General features: G+C 37.9%; 1 protein-coding gene and 1 long non-coding RNA gene across 2 annotated transcripts; one reads left to right on the top strand and one right to left on the bottom strand.

The window, feature by feature from the left end:
* Positions 1-1,437: 1,437 nt before the first annotated feature.
* Positions 1,438-24,818, bottom strand: LOC121237821. The gene is made up of 3 exons (XR_005934993.1): positions 24,503-24,818; positions 9,611-9,616; positions 1,438-1,448 (listed from the first exon to the last, which is right to left on the bottom strand). It is a non-coding gene; the product is annotated as an uncharacterized LOC121237821 (long non-coding RNA).
* On the top strand, positions 18,099-20,814 carry LOC121237818 (pentatricopeptide repeat-containing protein At1g74630). Its single transcript, XM_041134710.1, has one exon. The coding sequence runs from the start codon at positions 18,181-18,183 to the stop codon at positions 20,110-20,112; it is 1,932 nt and encodes a 643-aa protein (XP_040990644.1). The 5' UTR covers positions 18,099-18,180; the 3' UTR covers positions 20,113-20,814.
* Positions 24,819-25,444: the final 626 nt, after the last annotated feature.

Here is a 25,444-nt window from a genome sequence, read left to right as displayed (position 1 = left end):
GAAAATAGCATTAAAATTAAGATTTTAAAGATAATAAAAATAGATATAGAACGTTTGATTTGACCTAGCAAATCTCACACAATTTATTTTTCATTGTTATATAATTCCAATTATCCCAAGTTGATGATAAAAATCCCTTAACTATTTTATATTTTCTTTCAAACAATACTAAAATTATCTTTAATTAATAACTTCATATCTATATGTGAATTTAACTAATTGAAGACTCATTAAGTTCTTTGGATTTCTCTTGAAAATCACACTAGTCGCGGTAAAGTATCTCTACTTTCTCTCAACTAATGGTGCTTAATCCTAGAGTTTTAATGACGAATCACTTCTCGGTCTCATTGTGATTCAATAGATCAAACAATGATTAGCTAGAAAATTGCTAGCATGAAGAGCAAGTAATAAACACGGAATTGAGAAACTCGGAAGGGTCCCACCAGGTAGATGCCATGTGCGCTGAATATAACTGGTCTCCTCGTTTATTGAGAGGAAAGACTCTCTACCGGGTTGATAAAACCCTTTCACCAACCTACCATGCGGTAAAACTGCTCGCCTTTTCTAGTTGTTGCCCATGATGTCATTTAAGATTGGTCGCTTAAGTTGGTCGCTTAAGTTGGTCATTTAAACTAGTCACCCAATCTAATCGCCCTGAACCTTGCGCCAAGTCTTCTTGCCCAAAAGGTAAATATCTCGTTTATCACCTAACTCTTGTCGCCATTTCTGGTTACACCTTCTGGTCGCGAGTCTCCTCACCTAAATCTCCTCAACTCTCTTCAGATCTCACTGCCTCTCATCGGTCTGGATCCGTAATTTCTTCTTCTGTACCAAAATGCTATCCTTATGTACTAAATCTTCTCATTCCTTCAATACAAGAAAATAGAGAAAAATATATAGAAATAAAGAAAAATTAATAGTATTGAAGGAAAAATGAAATTTTTCATAAATAAAAGAGTAATAAAAATCACACTTATCAATCATACTCATGCAACATGTAAAAATTGAAACATATAGCCTAATCAACAATATGCATCTCGCAATATGGTTTGAAAATATTAGAACATGTGATCATATGACAAATACTTGTAAAAATAGTCGAATAATACTTTCCAAAACACAAAATAGATTCGAATACCCTTGTTATGGCCTTGGCCGATTCATACAAGTCCTTCAAACATGGATTTTCATCACCACAACACATAAACTCATGCTTCTACACATTCATATATCAAAACAAGCATGCATAGCACTTATACATGTCAAAACCGAAACCCTAACATGTCATACTCGAAATATGCTTATACAAACCGTCATGAAACATAGCATTTCATCCTTTCATCAAAACCGAGCATACATGTAACAAAATAACAAGATTCAAGCAATGATAAACAAACAAGAGCTCACGAAATATATACAAGCGTTATCAAAGGCAAGTTGGTAGTTTACTTACAAAAATCCAATGCATAAAATTGCAAATGTCTGAAAAATATACATGAAATCATATTAGAAGATGACTAGAGAGACCCTAATCTCAAAATAAGGGTGAGTGTGAGTGTCTATGTAATGCCCCGGTCCCAGAGGTCCGAAGAGTTAGCTCATAATACTAAATTTCCTCTCCAATATCATAATTATAAAATCCAAAAAATACCATAAAATATTAATTCATCTGTTCAACCCAAATATCCATGTTCCTTCATAGAGACAACAAAGAAATTCTCAATAAAATAAATTAAAAACTCTCCAAAGACTCGAAAATACCCTTGACTCGTCATATCAAAATAGCTGAAAATAATCAATTTACTAACTATGACTCTCAAATAAGTACTTGTACTCTCAAACACTGATTCTTCTACGAATGTCAAACCTCTCTAACACTGCCTACTCTTGCTCTCCAGCAGAACCATTAAGATTATCTGAAAAATGTTTGGAGATAAGGGGTGAGTTATTAACAACTCAGTAAGTAGAGAACATATACTAGTATGCAAACATGAGCATTTATAGAGTTCAGAATGCACAACAAAACACTTTTTATGTTACAGAATGCATAATCAGAACATGTTATAAAAAATATCAGAGCGAAAGTCCAAAAATATTATGATTCAGAATCCCTTTGGCATAGTAAAACTGAAATATCACATCTTATCTTATCAAATCAGAACATAGACCATATTTAACTCTCGTGGTAGGGTTGCGCAAACCCCGATGACTAACCGAGCAGAAACATAATATGAATCTTCAAAACTACTTTGGCATAACATATCTGATTCATTATCATCATCATCATATCAGAGCACCATATCAGAACAGAATCCATGTTTACCCTCATGGTAAGGTTGTGCATCTGCGGATAACCAAACAGATGCATATCAGAACTAAAACAAAATCCTACTATTATTTCCTATGGTAGGGCCGTATCATATAGGAAAAGAAGCCCATGGTAGGTTCTCTAACTGAACAGAGCAGAAACAGAATCAGATACAGAACCAGATAGTCATGCCAAAGATTTTTTAAATGCCACATCTTATCAAAACAGAGTACTAAACATAATCAAAACTTAACAAAATCAGATCACAAAATATAAGTTATGCACAAATTTTCATATTCTTCATATTCAGTCTTTCTCCATAGTTTAGAAACAGAATGTAAAAAATAAGCTCATATCCACACCAGTCATGACAAAAAATACTTTCTTCTTATATAGAATTTCATGAGTAATGCTGAACAAATAACTGAGGTTGTTTCATATTTATTTTCATAACAAAGCATGCATATTTTCCAAAAAATCAACCCCAGCCCATTTTATTTTTAGGCAAAATCTAGCATAGGAACTCCCGCTTACCTGGACTTCTTAGCTTATCAGAATTTCTCCACAACAGTAATGAATGAAAATCAACCGTCACCTATAAAATTGTCATGTAACTCACATAATTTTCAATTGGATTCTTAAACCTGAAATACTAAAATAACCTATTTTTCCTAAATGTCTAAAATTCTCTTAATAAATATTTCGTCAAATTCATCAATATCCTAAAATACTAAGATAACAATATAAGCCCACAAGTGTCTAAGTCCAACGAAAAACCTGCAGCCCAGTTGAAACCAGTTTGTTAAAAAAGGTGTTTTGGGAAAAAAACAAAATACACCCACGTTTGACAAACTGAAATCAAAACTAAACACCCATTTTAAAACAAAAAACATATTGATTTTAGAACCAAAGAGATGTGTAGTGTGGCTTACCCAAAGAGCACAGAGGACCCGTGATAAAGAACACAGCGTGGCTAAACTGGGTGGTTAACGAAGACACCGTCGAGTTGAGCAGTTGAACACTAGAATGAGAGAAGTGATGAAAGAGAGAAGCACGATGTGAGAGAGCAAAATGTTAGGGAGAGAGATGAAACTCATTGTGAGACGCAATGGACACAAGGTGTCGTAGGGGAAACGAGCCCATGGGCTTATCGGGAAGGTCAATGAATGACAGACCCGAGGTGGCAATAGTTGGCATTTTCTAGGCAGGTAATGACGATGCGGAGAAGGCTGGGTTGTGGCTCAACGTGGAGGGAGTAGGTGCTCTGTTTCAGTTGCTAAAAATAGGAGTTGTTGGGTTTGTGGTGGTGCTGACGGTGGCTGGGATGCACGAAGTTGGCTTTCTAACACAGAAACACCACGAACATGCCATCAGTCATCTCGAGCTGGCCTTGCTAGCGGCAGCAGAGTGGAGGTCTCGATTGGTTGAGGCATGACTTAGTTTTAGGAGTGCCAAAATAGGGGAGAACGGGCTGAGTTCGTGAAGAGGATGGTGGTGTATGGTGGGGCTTGGGTGATTTCCAGCACGTTTGGCTCTCGATTGTGGTCGTGGTCGTGGTTCACATGGAGGGTAGATGCTCTGAGGAGTTTGGATGGCTAAGGTCATGAAAAGAGGGTAGCGGTAGCTTAGGGTTTCTTCATGCATGAGGGATGATTGCGATGCGCATATATATAAGGGATTGAATATAAAAACCTTAGAGAGGGAAAGAAGGAAAGACATGCATGGGCAAGTTGAGGAACACGTACGTGATTGAAGCGTGTATGCAATGGGAACATAAGTGAAACTGTATATGCCATGGAGCCTGAAAGTTTTTTCACAGGTTAGGGCTCTTTAAGCTAAAAAAAAAAAAAAAAAATGGCCCACGTCTTGGATCTTGCATGGGATTAATACATGGCCTTTTTCCCTAAATTTTGGGCCTCGACTCGACCTGAAAAAAATAAAAAATAAAAAATAAAACTTGTCCCAAAAATTTTTCTAGTGAAAATCCACTTGGTCCATTAAAAGCTTTTATACCTAATTATCAAACCTATTGAAAAATAATATTCAGCCAAAAAAACTCTTAAGCCCATATTCTCTTCCAAAAATTTTACTCACAATCCCAAATGGGTTTTCCATACCTATAAACTAAAAAATAAAACGGGACAGGTGCTGGGCCCGGGTGTTACAGTCTAAGGTTTTTGAAAATACTTTCTCATAGAGAAATCCAAGAATCTGAAACCCACAAAGATAAAACCCTAGCCTTTCTTCCAAGTGGTGGATGTGGCCTTCATTCACTCTATATTTCGTGTTCATGTGCTTGAAATAAGAAGAATATTTCGGGTTCTTCCTTTACTTGAAGAAAAACCCTAATTTTCCACGTGAACATGTGTGGTTGTGTTGGAAACCCTAAACCTATAACTTCTTGGTGTTATTCTCTCTCTAGGCCGTGCATGTAAGTGCAAGAAATAGTGGAATGGTTCTTACCTCCATGTGTTCCCTTCTTCTCTAATGGTGTAGGAGAAATCCTTTGTGATTCTCAAAATAGTGAAGAGAAATGGTGGCGTTTGGTTGGTGAGAAAGTGTGAGAACTTCGAGATAAAATAATGGTGGCCGAAACTCCTTAGAAGAAAAGTTGAGAACTTGAGCAAAAGGCCTCTAAGATTTTTGGCTACAACCTCGTATAGGAGTCTCCATCTCTTCTTGAAATATCAAAGGCCTTGTGCATGGATGCCACTTGGCTTCTTGACAAAGGAGTCTCTTCCTCTTCGTTATGATGGGATTGCCATGGAAAACTAAAAGTCCCTTCTTACAAGTGGCGTGTGGCCTACCAACCAAAATCCTCTCTTCCCTCTTTGCCCATCCTCACTTGTCGAGGGTCAATAAACTTAGTGGCAAAAAGGTAAAATTTGAAATCCTAAATCATCCTTGAAACTATACATGTATGCATGGTTGCCATGTGGCAAGTGGAGTGTGTGTTCCTTGTGTTGGCCGAAGTCCCTAGCTCTTCCCAAAATGTTCTTTGGTCTTCCCAAGGTGATCTTTGGCCCTCTCTCTCTCTCTTGCTCTTCCAAAATTCTTCTAGAACATGCATTTCCCTCTTCCCAAGTAAGATCTTCTTGGAACTCCAAAGGACTCTCTACATGCTTGAAGTGTGTCCACTACAGCAATGAAGCTTTGCATGTGGGCGTGTAAGCCCTAATTTGATGACCACTCTTCCACTCACTCCTAGAACCTCATGCATGCTATAGAAGTGTCACATTTGCTATTTTCCTAGGTTTCCAAATGATGTGTTTCTAGAAAAAAAAAAAAAAAAACAAAAGTGTCTCTTATGCCATGTGGAGCCTCTACCAACCCTTAAAAATCAACTTTAGGCTTCCCAACCCTAATTCCATCCTAGTTGGCCAAAATCCACATGGGCCTTTGTGGGCTTTTTCCTCTTCTTTCTCTTGTGGGCTTTTTAAGTCTAGAACTCTAAGGTCCAAAATAGAACACTCCTTAAGGCTTTCCTCTACCACTTGGCACTTATCCAATAAGTAAAATAAAATTCGAATAAAATATGAACAGGGATTTGGCAAAGTCCAAGTTGTCACAAAAACTTCCAAAACCAGCCTTCCTATCCATGATATTATTCCAATATCTCCCATCAAAGATTTATTTATCTTTTTATAAGTATTTACATGCTTCTTTCATGGCTGGTTGTCCTCCTTATATGCCTCAACAAATATTCCAGGAATGGATCCATTAGATATTCTGAAAGGAACATGTTGGATCTAAATACCCTCTATGGGTAAGAAAAGAGCTGCAAATAACTACTGAGAGAACTCAAGGGCATAATTGGCGAGGAAAGGATAACATGTGATCAAAAGCCACAGTCAAAAGGGAACCACATGATATAAGGCTACTAAAGGATAACTGATATTAAACGCACCATATAGACTCAAAGATGAGGTTTAGGAAAGTAAACAATGGGAAACTTAACTAACCACATCCCTTAAAAGTCGGGATCCACCCATGGAAGCAAGATACCTATGCTGGAAGGGAGCTACCAACAGCTGAATCATACTCCAGAAGGTAACCTACCATATTGGGTACCATGAATCATGCTCCCAAAGGGGATCATGCCATAATGGAACATCCTAGTCCTTATCAATAGTCTACTAGGCACACTCTCAAGACACTTTTTATTGACTGGGGGAAGTGAATTACTCTTTGAGTTAAGCATCACAATCATCCATACTAGTACCTCGAGGCGTATACTCTATTTGTAGGTGATCAAAGTGTGTCGCAGGCATCACTAGGAATTGCATCAATAGTTTGGTGCCATCTGTGGGATTGATTGATTAACTAGTAAATCAAAGTCCGGATACCAACAACTACACGCTCACATATGATCTATGGCTCAAAAATGGCTACAACAGATGAACAGGTGAATGACAGAGCGGAGAGAAGAATTGCAGAGGTAGAAGAAAGATTGAAGATGATGCCGCTGGAAATAGAGGCCTTGCAAAGGGTGAACAATGCCTTAAAGCGAAAAGATGTGAGGTTTGAAGGGGACACAACATAGGATCAAAGCAAACAACTCGATGAGGACCAACTTCAAGCAACCAAGAAGAGAAGAGGAGGATGCATGAAAGCCTACGAGATCTCATGGACAAGTATGAGGAGATGGCAAAGAGAGTGGGAACACCGTCGTCGTTCGATAGTCTGCTCAATAGCACCAACTTGCCTTAGAGTGTAGAGACCATGGCAGTACATCTCCCTCCAAAGTTTAAAGTCTCACAAGTCAATCTTTATGACAGATCACATGTCGGGCTTACCCTTTAACCCTTAAAGGCATGGCGAGAGGGTGGTTTGGGAACTTACAGGTTGACTTAATCACCAACTTCGAGGAGCTTCATAAATAGTGACTGATGCAATTCACATTGATCTGGTGGAGGAGATGGCTTGTCGCATACCTCTTCACTGTGAAACAATGGGAGGATAAAAGCCTAAGGACCTATCTTACTGGTTTAAGAAGGAACATTTGATGGCAAATGACCAACATGAAAAGATAACACTGGTGGCGCTTCTGGATGGGATTTGGCCAAAAGTCCTTTCATGGCAGAATTTGCAAGAAAGACACCAATGACTTTACGAGAATTCATGGATAGAGCGGATGACTTTGTCAATATGGAAGACATGCTTAGAGATTTGACCAAATGGCCAAAGTAGATGATGCAATAAGATGACAAATGAGGCGAGCAAACGTGGCAAGGGGCGGGAATAGGATGAAAAAGCTAGAAATAACCATTATGACTGGAGAAAGGAAAGAGGCTCCCACTCCTACAGGCAAGATTCCAAGATGGCTCATTCAAGTATGAATGTGCAAGGGAATGAGTAGGTGTGGACGCACTGGAATGATGACAGGACCTTTGACGGAAGGGGGCTAATCATTATTGCGCTTATCACATAACGAAGAGGCACATGACTAGAGTGTAACACCCGTCCTTGTCGTGGAACTTTAGAAAATAATTTTAGATAATGAGACGGGAATTACCGAAACTTTTAAAATTTTTTTCTTTCCTTCCCAAGATATAAAAGATTCAAAGTTTAAAACTAAAGCCTGCTTTGTAAATTAAAAGAGATTTCATAGTGGAAATCATTAAATTAAATTACAAAGTCATTCTACAAAATACTCTTTCATACATTACATAAATATTGCCTAGGCTTCTGTTACCTTTCTCTTGGGCCATGTCTGTCCTAAAATTTCCTCCTCATTTTGTTCATAGGAGGGGGAGGGACATACATAAAACCAAAAATAAGTCAAATACTCAGTAAGTATTACTTCACTATAAAAATATACTAATATAAGTTTTCATTCATGCATTTATCATTCCCCTACATACTTTACATAAAACATTTATGTCCTTTGAAAACATTACAAGGTGAGATTTTTCTTTAAAAATCTTTTCCTTTCTGCTAAAACCTTTCTCACACTTTGTATATTCATTCATAAAGATACTAAATCATTCATACATTCAATTACTCTTATCACTTTTCCTCTAGCCAGTACACATTGTTGTGTCCTGTGTGTTGGGGTTAGCGGTCTTTTGGACCCGGATTCTACCTGTGAACATAGGTTAGGAATCCCTTTCAATCATGGGGCAGCACTAGGTGCATTACCAGTACTACTTACCTGGCATTGCAATCTGCTCAGTCCAGTGGTACCATCATTCATTCAGTCATGATCGTTATGTAGTTTCATACATTAAAACATTTATTCATTTCATTTCCTTTTATTCATTCATTTCAATCATTTCATTTTCATTCTTTTCATTCATTAGTCTATTTCATTTCATAAATATCATTTCAACACATAAGCATAAATATCATCAGTAAACATCATTTCATAGCATCCTTTAAACATCATTTCATAGCTTCATTTAAATTTCATTTCATAGCCTAATTTAATATCCTTTCATAGCCTCATTTAAACATCATTTCTAAGCATCAAGCATGAACCTCAACAATTCATTGCATGGAAAATAAAGACAATAGCTACTACATATAGCATATGTCTCACATGCTTAAGTTATTCTTGAGGTGTATAAATATGGGTTGCCAAATAAGGTCATTACATACATATACCTTTAAACATTAATACTTAGCATACTTTCATAAAGTATCATTTCATTTCATAAAGCATCATAAAGAGAAACATTTCTTTTTTATTTTCATATCATTAGAAAACTCTAAAACAGTATGAACATAACACTTACTTAGACTCCATGCTATTTTAATTTCATGCAGTCCATTCATGTGTGTGTTAGATGGCAAACTACATTTATACTTAACCTTAACATCATTTCCTTTTCAAATGCCTATGCAACTTAAAATTAGAAATGCATAAAACAACCATTGACTTATACTTCCTTCACCTAGACCCATTCAAGTCATACTTCCAACACTTCACATTCAACTTCATGTCCTTGTAACTTAAAGTGAATCTCCATGATTCACTTTAAGGTGAAGGCACAATCCCATCAACCTCATCACTTCCTTCCTCCATTCATGCATATTCTAACTGACACATCATCATAACCCCAACCATGCATAATACAAATCTTAAGCCAACTTTGAGGCTTAAATATTGTACACTCATACTTAAGACAGATTTTCCATTACATATGGTAAATCTATCTGGCACATGAGTCCAACCAATTTATGCATGTACCCTACTCCTTTTATCATCGAATATCAACATATAATTCACTAAAACGTCCACTTGGGTATACAAGCTGCATAGAAACCAACACTAACATCCAACTCAAGTTACATATGTACCCTGCCCTTTCGTCACCTAAGTTCAACATACAGTCTACCCAAAACATACATTTGTTTTTACAAGCTTCCTACAAGCCATCACAATCACAACCAACACATCCCTTCACACCGCACGTCCAAACTACATAGCTTATCTTGACACTTCACGCGACATAGAACCACATCACAACTACACCACATCCCATCATTTCACAAAGTTTGCAACAACTTTCCAAACTGCACATTGATCCCATCACTTTACATGGCATCTGGCCACTTCACAACTGCACAATCGCCCCATCACTTCACACAACACAACCACATCCCAACTTTACATTTAATCTCATCACTTCACAACATACCAACATATCAAAAACTACACAATAGCTCTGTTACTTCACACTACACATAACCACATCACAAACTACACAATGATCCCCATCACTTCACACTATACACAGCAAAATCACAAATTACACCATTCACAACATAGAGAACAGTTAACAACACCATTTCAGGTCCACAACATAATATTTCTTGCAATAAGGAGCTAGAGATTTATACCATAAATCAGGGGATCCGCTGGGTAGCAGTGCAATAGGCTGGACGTAGCAGTGATAAACTTGGGCAGCTTATTCCCTGTTGGTCCACGACAGTTCAAAGGTGGTTTGTGGTGACAGTGATAGTGGGGTTGGCTTGTTGGTTTTCTAGGCTGAACATGGAGAGGTTGCCATATGGAGGAGTTGGGTTCCAGCAGTAGCTATGTTGGTGCTACGGGGGCATGGAATGGCTGCTAGCATTGAGGCTATTTGATACAGTTTTTCATGGTGGCCTGAGGAGGTAAGAAACAGAAAATGGAGGTGTAGAGGCATTAGGGCTGGGCCTCATGGATTTAGTGGTTTATGGATGAAGGCGACGGTGGGGCTAGGCATCCGATGGTGTCGTAGGTGGTGGCTGGAAGCTAGTATTGGCAGCTGTGGGTGGAGGCCAAGAATGAGAGAAATGGAAAGGGAAACTTATGATGAGAGAGTGAGGGGCTGAGGGAGAGGAGGGGTGGTCGTGGCCTGTTATGGTGGCGGAGGTTGCTAGTGGTGGCCTGCTTGGTTGTTGGTGGCAGCAAAGGCTGTGAAAGGGAGAAATCAGGAAGAAAGGGAGATAGAGGCATTGGGCTGAGCTAGGGTGAACAAAGGTGGCTTGAGGATGCGACGAGGCTTGGATTTCAAGGGTGGCTAGACAATCGTGGCTCAAGAGGAGATGCGATACCAGTGGCTAGGGGTTTGCTCTGAAGTTGCCATGGGGTTGAGGGGTTGTGGTCACGACAGCCTAAGGTGGTTGGCGGTTGGGCGTGGCTGCTAGGTGCGGATAAAGGAGGACAAGAGAGAGAGAGAGAGAGAGAGGGATCTGCAAGATGAGGGTGAGGCCACGAGGGAGGAGGGGCTAGTCATCGATGAGGCGCAACGGCGTAGGTTTGAGGTTGTGCCATCAACGACAGCAACGCCAGCTTGCAGTGAGGCGAGAGAGGTAGAGATCGGGGGAGGGAGGGGAGGACTCTGGTTGGGGGGTGCGGGGAGAAAAGGGAAGGGATTAATTGATACTAGTCCTACACCTTGGGGTTCCTAACTCTAACCCAAGAGGGGAGATTAAACATGGAGAAATAAACTAAACTAAACAAATAGGAAAGTGAAATAGAAATGCAATGAAACTAAATTTAAAATCCAACTTTGTTTTATTGATAAAAAAAATATTATTTTTCATCATCAATTAAAATGATGAGTTTTATAATATTTCTTAGGAGAAATAAATCCATCTAAATAAATAGAGTTGCTAACATAAATAAAATAATTAATCTTAGTAAATATTTCCAAGAGAATAAAATCATTTAAATAAAATGAATTTGTAAAACTATATTATTTTCGGGGCTCCAAAATAAAGAGACTAGCTTTAAAAATTAGGTTTGGTTCAATAACATTAAAAATATTTCATTTAAAATAATTTTGGACTTTTTTGGAGGATTTTAAAATACTTGGTTTGATTTAAAAATGATCCGCTATATTTAAAAATAAAGATTTGAGATTTAAAACGTAAAGGCGAACTCGTGACTAATCGAGAAGAAAATGAGCGGTTGGTCACATAAAGACTGTCACAACCTTAAGCACCGGATATAGATTATGCAGGAGAAAGTGGAATTGGAGCAACTCGTTGTTGAACACGAGATGCCACCAAGGTAGCCAGTGGGGAAACGAAGAGAAAGATCAATAGGCCAGCACAAGAGCAAGAGCCCTAGGAGGGGCAAGAATACTATAAGGAAATGTACCTCCGCTATGGCCTCCTAGACCATATCAACCACTTGACGAAATCATAACTATAACAGGAGAAGTCACTAGGACCAGAGCATCATCTTCTACAAGAAACGCTTATGGCAAAAGGGCAAGCTACGAAGAAGTCTCTATTATTGATAAACCTTTGAAGCAAACTAAAACTAGGAAGCCTCCCATAGCCTTCGCTAATGAAGATTGCGAGGGCGTGTTGTACCCTTATGAGGATGCTTTGGTAGTTGCTCTACTCATTTCGAACTACACTACTCACATAATCTTAGGTCTGGTTTGTTTTCAAGACTAAAATTCAAAACTTTGAAAACCTCTCATCTCATCATTACAACTTTTCCAAATTTTCACACAAAGTAGAATAAACAATTCAAATTTTTCAAATTTTAAGACAAAAATAATAGTAAAAAATATATGCTAACAATATTTTATTCAACTTTTTAATTTTAATCTCAACTCATCTCATTTTATTTTACTCGTCTCAAACAAACGAGGAATTAGTTGACAATGGGATTTCAATGGATGTCATATTCTGGGACACATACTTGAAGATAGGCAGTGAGTAGGATAGATCACAACTCACCCATATGCTGTTAAAGGAGTTTTTGGGAGAAATAGTGCAGCCAGCAGGCACCATCGCATTACCTTCACGGCAGGAGATGGGTCCCACACGACTATGACAATGACAAACTTTTTGGTAATGAAAGCCCATTGGCCAAAGATGAAGTTCCTGAGAGATGCAAGTATTGGGGAGGCATGTGGTGAGCAAGCTGGTGCGCGAATGCTATGTGTAAGAGCTGAAGAATGGAGGATTAGAAATTTGTATTGCCAAGAATGCAATGGATGAGGCGAGATTCCCCCACCTCCAAAGGTCATCAAGTAGGCGATAGAATCGGGACGAAGAGAACCTTAAACAGGGAAAAGCTGCTGAGTTGCTAGAATTGGTCGCCTTGTACCCAAACTAACCAAATGCCCTGGCACATATAGGAATGCGAATTATGCAAGAGCTCAAAGAGTGAATGAAACAACTCCTTATCTAGCATAGAGACATGTTGCCATGGAACCACAAAAAAATGGTAGGGATGTATTAAGATATAATAGAGCATTGCCTCTATGGACTCTAATAGATGACTTGTGTTGCAATGTATCATCTTTCTAATCATCCTATGACTACTTATATTTTTTCAAATAATTAGAAGATAAGAATAAAATAAAATATATAGTTTTCCTGATTGATGTCATATTAAAGAATAATGGGAGAATGATTGTTGAATTGAAGTGATGTGTTTATAAATAGATCTCACAAAAATAAATGTTATAAACTGATGTGATTATATATAACATGAAAATGTTAGTTTGCTCTTTGAATTTGTCCCTTATGTTTGACTGCTCATTTATTATTTATTTATTATTTTAATTTTTTTCTAAAATGTTTTAAAAAAATACCACTAGTGATTTTTATATATTTTTTTAAAATTTTTAAAAAATGTTAAAAAATATTTAAAAAAGAAAATAATATGTTTACACTAACGAGCACGCCCAACTACCCAATAGCATCACTCTATATAATATGCTATTTTATTCTAAAAATAAGTTTTGAACAAGAGAAGCGATGGTCAAGAACCTGAGGAAGAGGGAAGCACTAGTGTTAGGGAAGGAGGATCAGAGGGCTATGAAGAAGGCCTCCTTGCACTTACCTAAGGATTTGTTCGAGGGGAGTGATGAGAATGTATTGGTGGTCACTGTAAGTCAACCCCACCGGGAACCATGAAGCTTTTAAGATGGAATTCTCATGGGCTTGGGAACCCACGAGGAATTCGTACCCTTCATGACATTATCAAGAAGGAAGATCCTAAAGTTGTCGTTTTGCAGGAGACAAAGGTGACATCCAGAATAATGGGCAGGTACAAATTTTGTTTGGGTGTTGTTAATTGCTTAACAGTGGATTGTAGGGTTAGGAGTGGTGGTTTAGTGCTAATGTGGAAAGAGGAAATTGATTTGCATGTTCATAGTTACTCTAGTCACCACGTTCATGCTATGATTAAGCATGATTTTGATAGAAACAAGGATTGGTTCCTAACATGCATATATGGCCACCCTGAGAGAACATGTAGAAATGAAACCAAGGATTTAATTTGGTTTATTTCCATTACAGTTGATAAAATATGGCTAGTTTATGGGGATTTTAACGAGGTATTGGGTCCAACTGAGAAGTGGAGTGGAAGGGTGAGACCAGAGAGTTAAATGGAGGCTTTTAGATCTATTTTAAATGATTGTGAGTTGAAGGATCTGGGTCTTGCTGGCTTTTGTTATACCTGGTGCAATAGAAGAGAGCCTGATTACATAATTTGTGAGAGGTTGGATAGGTGTTTAGCAAATGCTAAGTGGGTTGAATTGTTTTCTACTACTAATGTTCGACATGCGTCTGGTTCTTACTCAAATCATGTGCCTGTTTGGTTGGACACAAATGGTGCTTTTCAAAATAGAAGAGGAAAAATAATGTTTAGGTTTGAGGCTATGTGGGTGGGTAATACAGATTGTGAGCAGATTATAGAGGACACTTGGCAAGGGGAGTCTAGTAGCAGTTACATGGCTAATGCAATGCATAGGATCAAAAATTGCAGTGGTAAGTCAGCTTTTTAAAATCGAAAGACTTTTGGTGTGGTCCATAAGAAGTTAACACAAGCACAGTCAAAGCTGCAGAGGCTCCAGGCAAAGGATCCTACTTGTGAGAAGATTGGGGAGCATAATGTTGTAAGGGAAGAGGTCCAGTTATGTTTGGAAAGGGAAGAATTCATGTGGAAGCAAAGGTCAAAAGTGTTGTCGCTGCATAGTGGTGATCAGAACACTAAGTATTTTCACTCCAAAGCTTCTCAAAGAAAGAAGAAAAATTTTATTTCGAAGTTGCAAGATGAAGAAGATGAATGGAAAGACGGTTCACAACGGGATAGACTAATTAGAGATTACTTTAAATCTCTATTTACTTCCTCTCCTGAAGCAGGGCTCAATGGAGGTATTGGATGGGGTGGATCAAAGGGTAACTAGTGAGATGAATGCAGAATTGGGAAGGGTTTTTATAGTGGAGGAAGTGACTATGGGTTTGAAACAAATGCATTCAAACAAAGCCCTAGTCCAGATGGTATGTCCTCAATATTTTTTCAAAAATATTGGCATATTATTGGAGGCACTGTGACTGTTGTTGTGTTAGAGGTCCTTAATATAGGTGTGTTCTCCAATGATTTAAATCATACAGTTTTAGTTTTGATTCCCAAGAATAAATCCCCTACATCTGTTTCTGACTTTAGACCCATCAGCTTGTATAATGTCATTTACATGCTAATCTCTAGAGTTATTGGTAATAGACTAAAAGTAGTATTGCCCTCTATTGTTTCTGCCACTCAAAGTGTTTTTGTGCCTAGAAGGGTAATTACTGATAATGTACTAGTGGCATGTGATTAAGTGCACTATCTAAAGTAAAGGAGAAAAAGAAGAAGGGATTTATGTCACTGGAATTTAATATGCCTAAGGCCTATGACAAGGTGGAGTGGGATTTTTTGGAAAGCATTTTGTTGAAGCCGGGTTTTGCTAGTGGTTTGGTTGGACTAATAATGCAGTGTGTTACTTCCGTGTCTTTCTTTCTAATGGTTAATGGTGTGCCTATTGACCCAATATTTCCTTCTAGAGGAATAAGGCAATGGGATCCACTGTCCCTTTCCTTTTCCTCTTATGCACTGAGCGTTTGATTTGATTATTGAAGGATGCTGAGTTGAGAAAAATATGTTCCTGGTGTAAGAACCTGGAGGGGCATCTTGAGTGAATCATTTGTTGTTTGTAGATGATTCTGTTATTTTTTGCAATGCAGATGTGAATACTTGCGCTAATATTCAACTGGTATTAAACAAATATGAGCTAGCATTTGGTCTGAAGATTAAGAAGGAAAAGACAACCATGGTATTTAGTCCTAATGTCACAGCATCAGTTAAGCAGGATAATATGTCTATGTGAGGTGGTAGCTCAATTCAACAATATGAGAAGTATTTGGGTTACCTTCTATTGAGGGAAAGGCTAAGCCTGTTGCTTTTGCAGAAGTCACTTGTAGGGTATGGAGAAAGTTACAGTTTTGGAAGGAGAAACTCTTGTCTCAAGGAGGCAGAGAAGTTTTGTTAAAAGCTGTGGTTTTATCCATACTAGCTTATGCTATGAGTTGTTTTAAGTTGCCCGTTAGCTTATGTAAGGACTTAGAAAGGATGATGACTCGGTTTTGGTGGGGATAAAAATCATATGAGAGAAAGACCCACTAGGTAAAATGGGAGCAGATGTGTGAGTCAAAATATAGGGGTGGTTTGTGATTTAGGGACTTAAGAGTGTTTAATACTGCCTTGTTAGCTAAGCATGCCTGAAGGGTACTAAAGAATGAGGACACTCTACTTCACAAACTACATAAGGCAAGATATTTCCCACAAAGTTTTTTCTTTGACTCAAAGTTGGGACACAACCCATCTTATGCTTGGAAGGAAATTTGGGAAGACATAATTTTTTGATGAGAGGTTGCCAATGGAGGATTGGTGATGGGGCTACGGCTAGAATTTGGGAGGATATTTGGGTTCCTGGGCATCAACCTTTGAAGTTGGAAATGGCTCTTAGGGAGGATAGTGATTATACAGCAAGGGTGGCTTCACTTATTAACAATGATTCAAGATGGTCGGATGTTGAAAGAGTTTGGGCCCTCTTCCATCCAAGAATAGCTTCTGATATTTTGAAGATTATTTTTAGCCCTGGGCAACATGCTGATGTGTGGATATGGAGGCATGAAAGGAATGGCAATTTTAGTGTTAGAAGTGCTTATAAGTATTTTCGATCGCTTGCTTTACAAGAGACTATAGAGAGTTTAACTGCTAGGGAGGATCAACAGTTGTAGAAACATATCTTGAAAATAAGGTCCCTAATAAAGTTAGTCTTTGCATGGAGAGCTTGTAGAGAGGGTTTACCTTCAAAACGGAATTTGTGCAAAAGGAAAATAGTGGACAGTACATGTTGTGATTTTTGCAACTATCATATTGAGGATATAGCTCAAGCTATTCTACATTTCCTTGATGTAAAAGATACTTGGCTGAGTTTTATGCTTGCTATGAGGGAGTTAACTGAAGTCATGATTGTAAAATGTGCAGTAGAATTTCTGTCGAGGAGAGGGGATCATGATTTGCTTGATAGGTTTTTCCTTATGGCATGGGCTTTCTAGTATAGGCACAATAAGATGGCCATTGAGCATATTAAGTTGGAACCTTTGCAGGTTGTTAAGCATGCTTTAAATTTGCAGTGTTCTCTTAGAGTAGATAAGATGTACTGTTGGAATGCTCCTCCTTGTGATTTTTTCAAGCTAAATGTAAATGTTGCAATGTTTTTTGACATTCACAAAGCTGGTGTTGGTGTTGTTGTAAGGGATGAAAAGGGAAATGTGGTTTCGGCAGTCAGCAAGATAGAGCATGAAGTACTAGAACCTAATTCTGTGGTTTGCAGTTTAGTACTCAGTTGGGTATATCAAAGCATATATTGGAGAGTGATGGTATGCTTATGGTTGAATCTTTACATGCAAGGGATGACTGTTTATCGCCTATAGGTAATCTACTATAGGATGTGAAGAGAATGCTGAGGAATTTCGATGATTTTCAGGTCTAGCATGTGTTGAGGATGGGAAATCAAGTTACTCACCAATTGGCTAGATATGCTTGGAAAGTTGCAGATGTGTGGATGTGGATGGGCTATGTCACAATGTGTGCTTCTCAATATGTTTGGTTGGATCAATTTCATTTGGAGAAAATATATTTGCAACCGTGAATTATGCAACTGTCGCATAATCGTTTTAAAAAAAATGAATAAAACATAAGATCCACATGAAAAAAATTAATTTTTTAATAGTGGATCTGACTCTTTTTCAAAACAATTACGCGGCATTTACGTACTTTACGGTTGTATGTAGAATTACTCATTCATTTGTAATCTGGTTTTTCTCTATTAATGAAAATTTTCTTTTATAAAAAAAAAAAAAACAGAAAGTTTTGAACCTGATGCACGACACCGTTGTAAGTTTTACCTTGTGAGATGTATACGCAAATCTGATTGGACAAACTTAACTATGCACACTACTTTTGTTGCAGTGGATCTCTATATAGCGTGGGCCGTGGCAATGCTCACGCACAGAGTGGAGCGATGCTATAGGTGAGACTCTGAACCATCTCTGATGTCTCTCTCGCCCTTGGGGAGCAAAAAATGAACAGCACAGAAGAGCTCTGCCATTCTGTGTTACACCACTGCAATACCGTCAAAAACTTGAAGCAAATCCAGGCCTTAATGTGCAAGGCCGGCCTCGATACCGATCGGTTAGTCGCTGGGAAGCTCCTCCTCCGCTGTGCCGTTTCAATTTCCGACGCTCTTGACTACGCTTGCCGTCTTCTCTTTCAGTTCCCGTGTCCTGATGTTTTCATGTACAACGCTATCATCCGAGGGCTCGCCGAATCCGATACACCTCAGAGTTCTATCCTTTCGTTCGTCGAAATGCGTCGAAGATCGATAGGCCCACCTGATAGCTTCTCTTTCGCGTTCATACTTAAAGCGGCATCTAATTACGGGTCTTTACGAGCAGGGATTCAGTTGCATTGTCAAACTGTAAGGCATGGACTTGACACCCATCTCTTTGTTGGGACGACTCTTGTGAGTTTGTACGCGGAATGTGGACGTCTGCATTCTGCAAAGAAGGTGTTTGAGGAAATAAGTGCACCAAATGTTGTCACATGGAATGCGCTACTTACTGCGTGTTTTAGATGCTCGGATGTAAAGGGTGCGGAGGAAACGTTTGGTAGGATGCCGATCAGAAATTTGACCTCGTGGAATACAATGCTCGCGGGGTATGCCAAAGCGGGGGAGCTTAAGCTGGCTAAAATGGCGTTCCTTGAAATGCCTATGAAAGACGATGTTTCTTGGAGTACTATGATTTCTGGGTTTGCTCAGAACGGTTGCTTCTATGAGGCTTTGGGATTTTTCAGGCAGCTGCAACGTCTTGGAATAAGAGCAAATGAGGTGAGCTTGACAGCGGTTCTATCTATGTGCGCCCTGGCTGGGGCGGTTGAGTTTGGGAAGATATTGCATGGTTTTATGGAGAAAGCTGGATTCCTCTGGATCATTTCAGTGAATAACGCACTCATGGACACATATTCTAAGTGTGGTAGCGTAGGCATGGCTCGATTAATCTTTGAGAGAATGCCAACAAATAAAAGCATTGTTTCTTGGACAACAATGATAGCAGGACTTGCAATGCATGGTCATGGAGAAGAAGCAATACAGATTTTCAATGATATGGAAGCGTCTGGGATTATGCCCGACGGTATCTCCTTCATTTCTATTTTATATGCTTGTAGTCATGCTGGATTGATAAAAGAAGGATGTAAATACTTTTCGACCATGATAGAGATATATGGTGTAGAACCAGCCATTGAACATTACGGTTGTATGGTTGATCTATACGGTCGAGCTGGTAAGTTGCAAATGGCATATGATTTTGTTTGTAAAATGCCAATTTCACCCACTGCTATTATATGGCGGACTCTTCTCGGGGCTTGTAGCATTCATGGTAATGTCGAGTTGGCGGAGAAAGTGAAGGAAAGGCTTTATGAACTTGAACCCAACAATTCTGGTGACCGTGTTCTTTTGTCCAATATTTATGCCGTAGCAGGAAAATGGAAAGATGTTGCAGCAGTGAGAAGATCAATGTCTGACCAGATGATCAGGAAAACTCCCGGTTGGAGTGTGATTGAAGTTGACAAGATTATGTATACATTTGTGGCAGGTGAAAAAGGGGATAAAATTACAGAGGCGGCTTATGAGAAGTTAAAGGAGATAATGTCAAAGCTTCGGGTTGAAGGAGGTTATGTTCCAGAGGTTAGGACTGTTTTCCATGACATAGAAGAAGAAGACAAGGAAGATTCTGTGTCTAGACACAGTGAGAAGCTTGCTGTAGCTTTTGGGATGGCAAAACTTTTTGAGGGAAGCATTATAAGAATAGTGAAGAATTTGAGGGTGTGCAGGGACTGCCACAGAGTGATGAAACTGATTTCTAGAATATATAGATTAGAGATTGTGGTTAGAGACAGAAGTCGCTTCCACTCTTTCAAAGATGGCTCTTGTTCATGCGGAGACTACTGGTAAGAGCTGGCCAATGAATTAATTGTAGAAGGAAACGACCTACGAATTCAGGAAAACAACTGAATCAACATCATTGATCGAAGAAACCATGCCTTGGAACCAAGAAAAGCATAAACAAACGAGAAAACTGGGCATTTGATGTGTTGAAAGTTGATAATCATGGGTTAGTGCGAATAGTTGAACCAGTATTTCAAAGGAGAAAAACAAGATGAAGAATAACAATTATATCCTTGAAGAGGACATTTATCTATTGCGCCAAACAAGGAAAAAACCATGGAAAGAAAAGAAAAGAATGGGTAGTGAAACAAGCAATTGAGTGATACAGTATTGCCCATCGCCATAAGAAGAGAAGCTGAGAGTACATCTATAGGACTAACCAAACATTCAGTAGCAAGAACTAAAAGCTGCATTTTGCATTGTGGATCCTTTATCTAATTTAGAGGTACTAGAACAGATGATGCGGACAAGCATATATATAGACAGGTTGGTGTCGGTAAAATCGAACTTCATCAATACCATATAATAGTTTCTATTTTGTGAAGCCTCATTAAAAGTTGTCATCTGCAGAATATGATGTTCTTTCATTTTATTTGATATGAATATTATCGATTTAGTGCCAAAAGAGGCAGAGAGTCCTAATTATGTTGTCATCATTCTTTGACACTACTTCACCTGTATAGATTTATCCTTCGATTTGTGACATTATTTTCGCTGTGTAGATTTGTTATTTTATTTTTTCAACAAAGATGGCAATGGAAAGTCGGTTCCATCTACATTCTCAACTTTACCGGTAATAACATGTAGTGAAAACAATAATTATAACCTCATCCCATATGATATATCCTTGAAGAGTTTTTTGAGAAATTCTATCTCACGGGATGTGATAGAGACAAGCTTTCTATTATTTATATATATGCAGCTGACTACATACTGTATATTCAATATTGCCCATTAGTTGGGTCTGTACAGTCACAGATGTCGTCTACTTGGGGTTGCAATCCAAGAATTAAGAAAGGAGTAATGATAGATAGACAACTAGAAAACAAACTTATATACAACTATCTATTAATTTATTATTATTTTTAAATTCAAATCTATTAAAATTATATAAAGTTCAGATAACTTTAATATAAATCAATATATTAATGTGTAATTGTGGAAAAGTTATACTATTGTTGTCTACATATCATTTTCGTAAAGGAGATAATACAATTATAGAAAGAGATTCTGCTGGGATCATGGTGTGCTAGTCTTCCATGCGTGAGATACTCCTATCACTACCCCTCAAATGTGACTGAAGATTGGGACAAACCGAGTTATTCGTGAAGATTGGAAGTGGGCTTTGGATAGGGGCTCTATGAAAATATCTGCCAACTGGTTTGGAGAAGAGACAAACCGAGTCTCCAAAGAGCCTAGAGGGGTACTCGCTCGCTAACATAATGATAGTCCATTTCTATGTGATATATTCGAGCATTCAGTATTGGACTCACAGTCATGCATAATGCACTTAAATTGTCAAAATGCAAGATTTAATGTTTCAGTTCTTCTACACAACCTTCCATTCTTTCTCAACCTCCCACACCAGCCAACGTGGCATTTATTTATTTATTATTTTTAGTATAAAACAATGATTCCACTACAGGAATTTTGCCTTCTCGCGGAGAGTGACATCGCCGCATTTCCCCTGTTTTCTCGCGGGAACAATTCACACACTGCGATTTTCACTTTTCGCTAATCGGTCGAAAATAAAGCGTCTGCTCAGAGGAATTTCGGTGAGAAATCATGGACCCCCGTAATTGTTGCAGCTAACTCGGCGGACATTTCTCGCAACAAAATTGCCTAGGCAATTTGGTTTGAAGGGCAAGTACAGTGAGGAGACGTCGCAAATTTGGGTCATTTACGGCGATTTTGCAGCGCTGTAAAATCCAAATATTCAGTGATTTATTGGGCTGGCAGTAAGAAGCTTTGTTCCTATTTGCGGTGAATTCGTAGACGCTGCAAACTCAGACTCTTCATACGGCGATTTTGGGGCTGGCGATAAGAAGCTTTGTTCCCATTTGCGGTGAATTCGTAGACGCCGCAATTTTGGACTCTTCATACGGTGAGTTCGTAGATGCTGCAATTTCAAAGATTTGGTGAATTCCTAAACGCCGCAATTTCTTCTATTCTACATGCGGTGAGGATGTATGGCGCAGGAAATGTCAAAACCACTGCTTTCTAAAATTTACAGTTGCTGGGCTAGATTTGTGGTGAATAAATGAAGAAACCCACTCGCAGAATAAAAAGGAATGGGTTTTCTGAATGTTGGCTTCAAACAATAGTTGAGCAAATTTATGGGTTTCTTGGAATGCTGCGCAGCAACGTTTACGTTATTTGAAAGCTCATGTTTTGAACCCGAGTACGTATGGAAATCAATAGATATATGCAATTAATTGTTTTTGTCCTGATCTATCGCAATTTCCCTGCATCTTGGCATATTGATTCTCACCAAGCATAACTTAAATGTTTAAAATATTGATTATTTGCCAATTTAGCCACCCAGTATATGTTTCATGAATTAATGACCAATCATAAAAAATATCGGACCCAAGCAGATGATCATTTCAAAAACATTAATATGCTCATTAGGAAATTAGATACTAGTAGATGCATCTAATTTAATTGAACCCAATAGCTCAGTATGTCCTCTATGTTGATCATGAGGAGCTTATAGCTACCTAGCTAAGGTCGATGATGAGAAGAAGGGCCGTGTGACTCATGAATTTGCCAAAAATAAATTCGAAGCTTGGAGCAATATTATATATAAGAAGAGCTAGGGAAATAGCATACATCAGTACTTCAAGTCTATTTAGAAATTTAAGATGAGGTTCTCATGCATATCGATGATTCTTTGTATAAATCCTGGAATTAAAGAAACAATGTCTACAGAAAGGACCTTTACAACTAATTTTTGTAACACTTTGCAGTGTTTATTAATTTCTTAACATCTTGGTGGTAACAGGATGTAATTAGATTAAGCTGAATTATACTGCACTAACTTAGGGAAAAATAAAGAAGATAAAGAAGAAAGAACTCTAAAGAGTAGTCACGTACGAGACCAAGGAATAATTGAAGCTTTCCCAATAGCAAATTAGACTTATCTTTGAAATTCCTCTCACTTTTTTACTCTGCCAAACTTGTATTTGTGGACTTTTGTTTTAGATTTAATATAAATCAAACACCATATATTTTACCAATAATTTACATGTACATTGCCATCCAGTTTCATACAAATAAGCTTGAATGTGAACATTTCATTTACTTTCACATCATACATTATAACAGATTTCTAATTGTCATGCAATTGCTTAAATTCCTGAAAACATCTATTGGCACTAAACACATTCAAAATATGTGCATATCATTGGAATTGTTGTCAACATGGCTATACATTAATTTAAACCTGGGAGTGAATCCATATTAGCATCCAGCAGGCTCATTGGTGCATCAAAAAATTCCTAATGGCAAATATCAACATTTGACAGCTTATGTCTACCTGCAAAATTGACATGCTTCAAACAATTATTTTCAACCCTATTATATGAAAACTACATTTTCAAGCACACACCTAAGCACAAAATGGATGACTTGTCCAAGTATATGCAAGTATGTTATGATATGCAAGTATATCATATGCACTGCATTTTCAACCACTACATTTGAGGCCATATGATATGCAACTATATAGGCTGTCCAAAAACAGGGGAATGAATGGTGAAAATTACCACCTAAGCACAAAATTCCAGGAAACTAATTCTTCATGCCATTTTTGTTTCTTCCACACCACCAAATATGGAAATAGTGCTACCCAATTAGTTTTCTTAAGCTTTATAATTATGTATGCACGCAAGGACTAATTACCATATGATATATAGAAGAAAACACCAACATGTTTAAAAATCCCCAATATCGACAAGCCAAACCTCACTTCAATTAAAATAAATTCTGGTTGACCCACCATAAATCCCATTTAATAGACAGTCTTATTTTTTAAGTTTACATAAATACTCTCAAAGAGTGACCCAATGACCAGTTCTTGTGAATAAACAATGTTAGACCTGATTAAAAAATCTCCCAATATAAAGCAAAACATGCAGTTGGAAGAGGTTTTAAAGCATACTTACAAAGTTTTCTGATAACCTTTAACAAAGTAATCCCACCAAAATATTGTAGTCTAGGACTTTTTATAATTCCACCAAGCAACATCCAGCAAGTATAGATTTAAGGAAATAAATCTTGCACCATTTTGTAGACAACTAATAAACAAAATATGTGTCTGCTAGCAAATGTTAGCAAAATATCAAAAAAGACCCAGTTTATAAAGTATCCAAACCAGTGGTTGCTAAATGTTGACATTGACATGTTGACATCAATGACTAACAAATAAGAATCACTAAACCAACTACTGGGTCCAGAACCACACATCTCAAGTGTACATGACCATTTTATCTATTCTGAATTAGTTAAATGTATAATCACATTATTATCACTGGATTTAGTCTATTTTTTGCAGACTCATTTAACATCTAAACCTGTTTGATAGTTAACAAAACCCAACTAATTGGTTGTTGGCTTGGTTTATCTGATCAATGTGCACTTTGATCACCATTATGGTAAAAACAAAAAAGCTATTTGAAAAATATAGCATCAACAAGCAAATTGAACGTATGAGACAAATTCTTTTTAATAGCTATTTCCGGCTAAACAAACAATTAATTTTCATGCAGAACGTTCTCAGCTTTCAAACAAAACAGACACAAAAGAAGGTCATGTTTTCAGCTAATCAAGTAATCAATTAGCTTGATCAATTAGCTTGATCAACTTGGTGGGTGAGATGAGTATTTGCTAGTGGAAGCCCTAAAGCAGGGCAAAGTATCCAAACCAGTGGTTGCTTGGGTTAGTGGAACCTGTGCACGACTCATCAAATCTAAATTACAGTTTGGACATGCTGTAAGTAACCACCTCAATTGCCTTTTAATGTTCCATTTATAATGCTATTTTTTGTACCAATATATTACGAAAGGTGCCGCATTCGTGAATAATTATATATCTTGGTATTGTCTAATCAGGGAGCTAAAAGTGGTGGTGACATGGAGTCTGCTCAAGCCAAAAATCAAGCACTAAGAGAAGCTGGAGCTGTTGTACCCACATCATATGAAGCCTTAGAAGTTTCAAACCTTAGCAAACTTTTGAGAAACTGGTCAGTTCTGTGTATCATGAACATCAACCTATAAATAACCTCATATTAATTCCTTTAAAGGTTTTGAAGAGGGAAAGACTATGCCGGTAAAAGAGA

This window comes from Juglans microcarpa x Juglans regia, chromosome 6S (assembly GCF_004785595.1).
Source record: "Juglans microcarpa x Juglans regia isolate MS1-56 chromosome 6S, Jm3101_v1.0, whole genome shotgun sequence".
NCBI lineage: Eukaryota > Viridiplantae > Streptophyta > Magnoliopsida > Fagales > Juglandaceae > Juglans > Juglans microcarpa x Juglans regia.
Note: the sequence above shows the minus strand (reverse complement) of the source record. Positions and strands in the feature narration are given on the sequence as shown.

Coding starts and splice junctions, on each gene's coding strand:
- LOC121237818 (XM_041134710.1), top strand. CDS start 18,181: ATGAACAGCACAGAAGAGCTCTGCCATTCTGTGTTACACCACTGCAAT.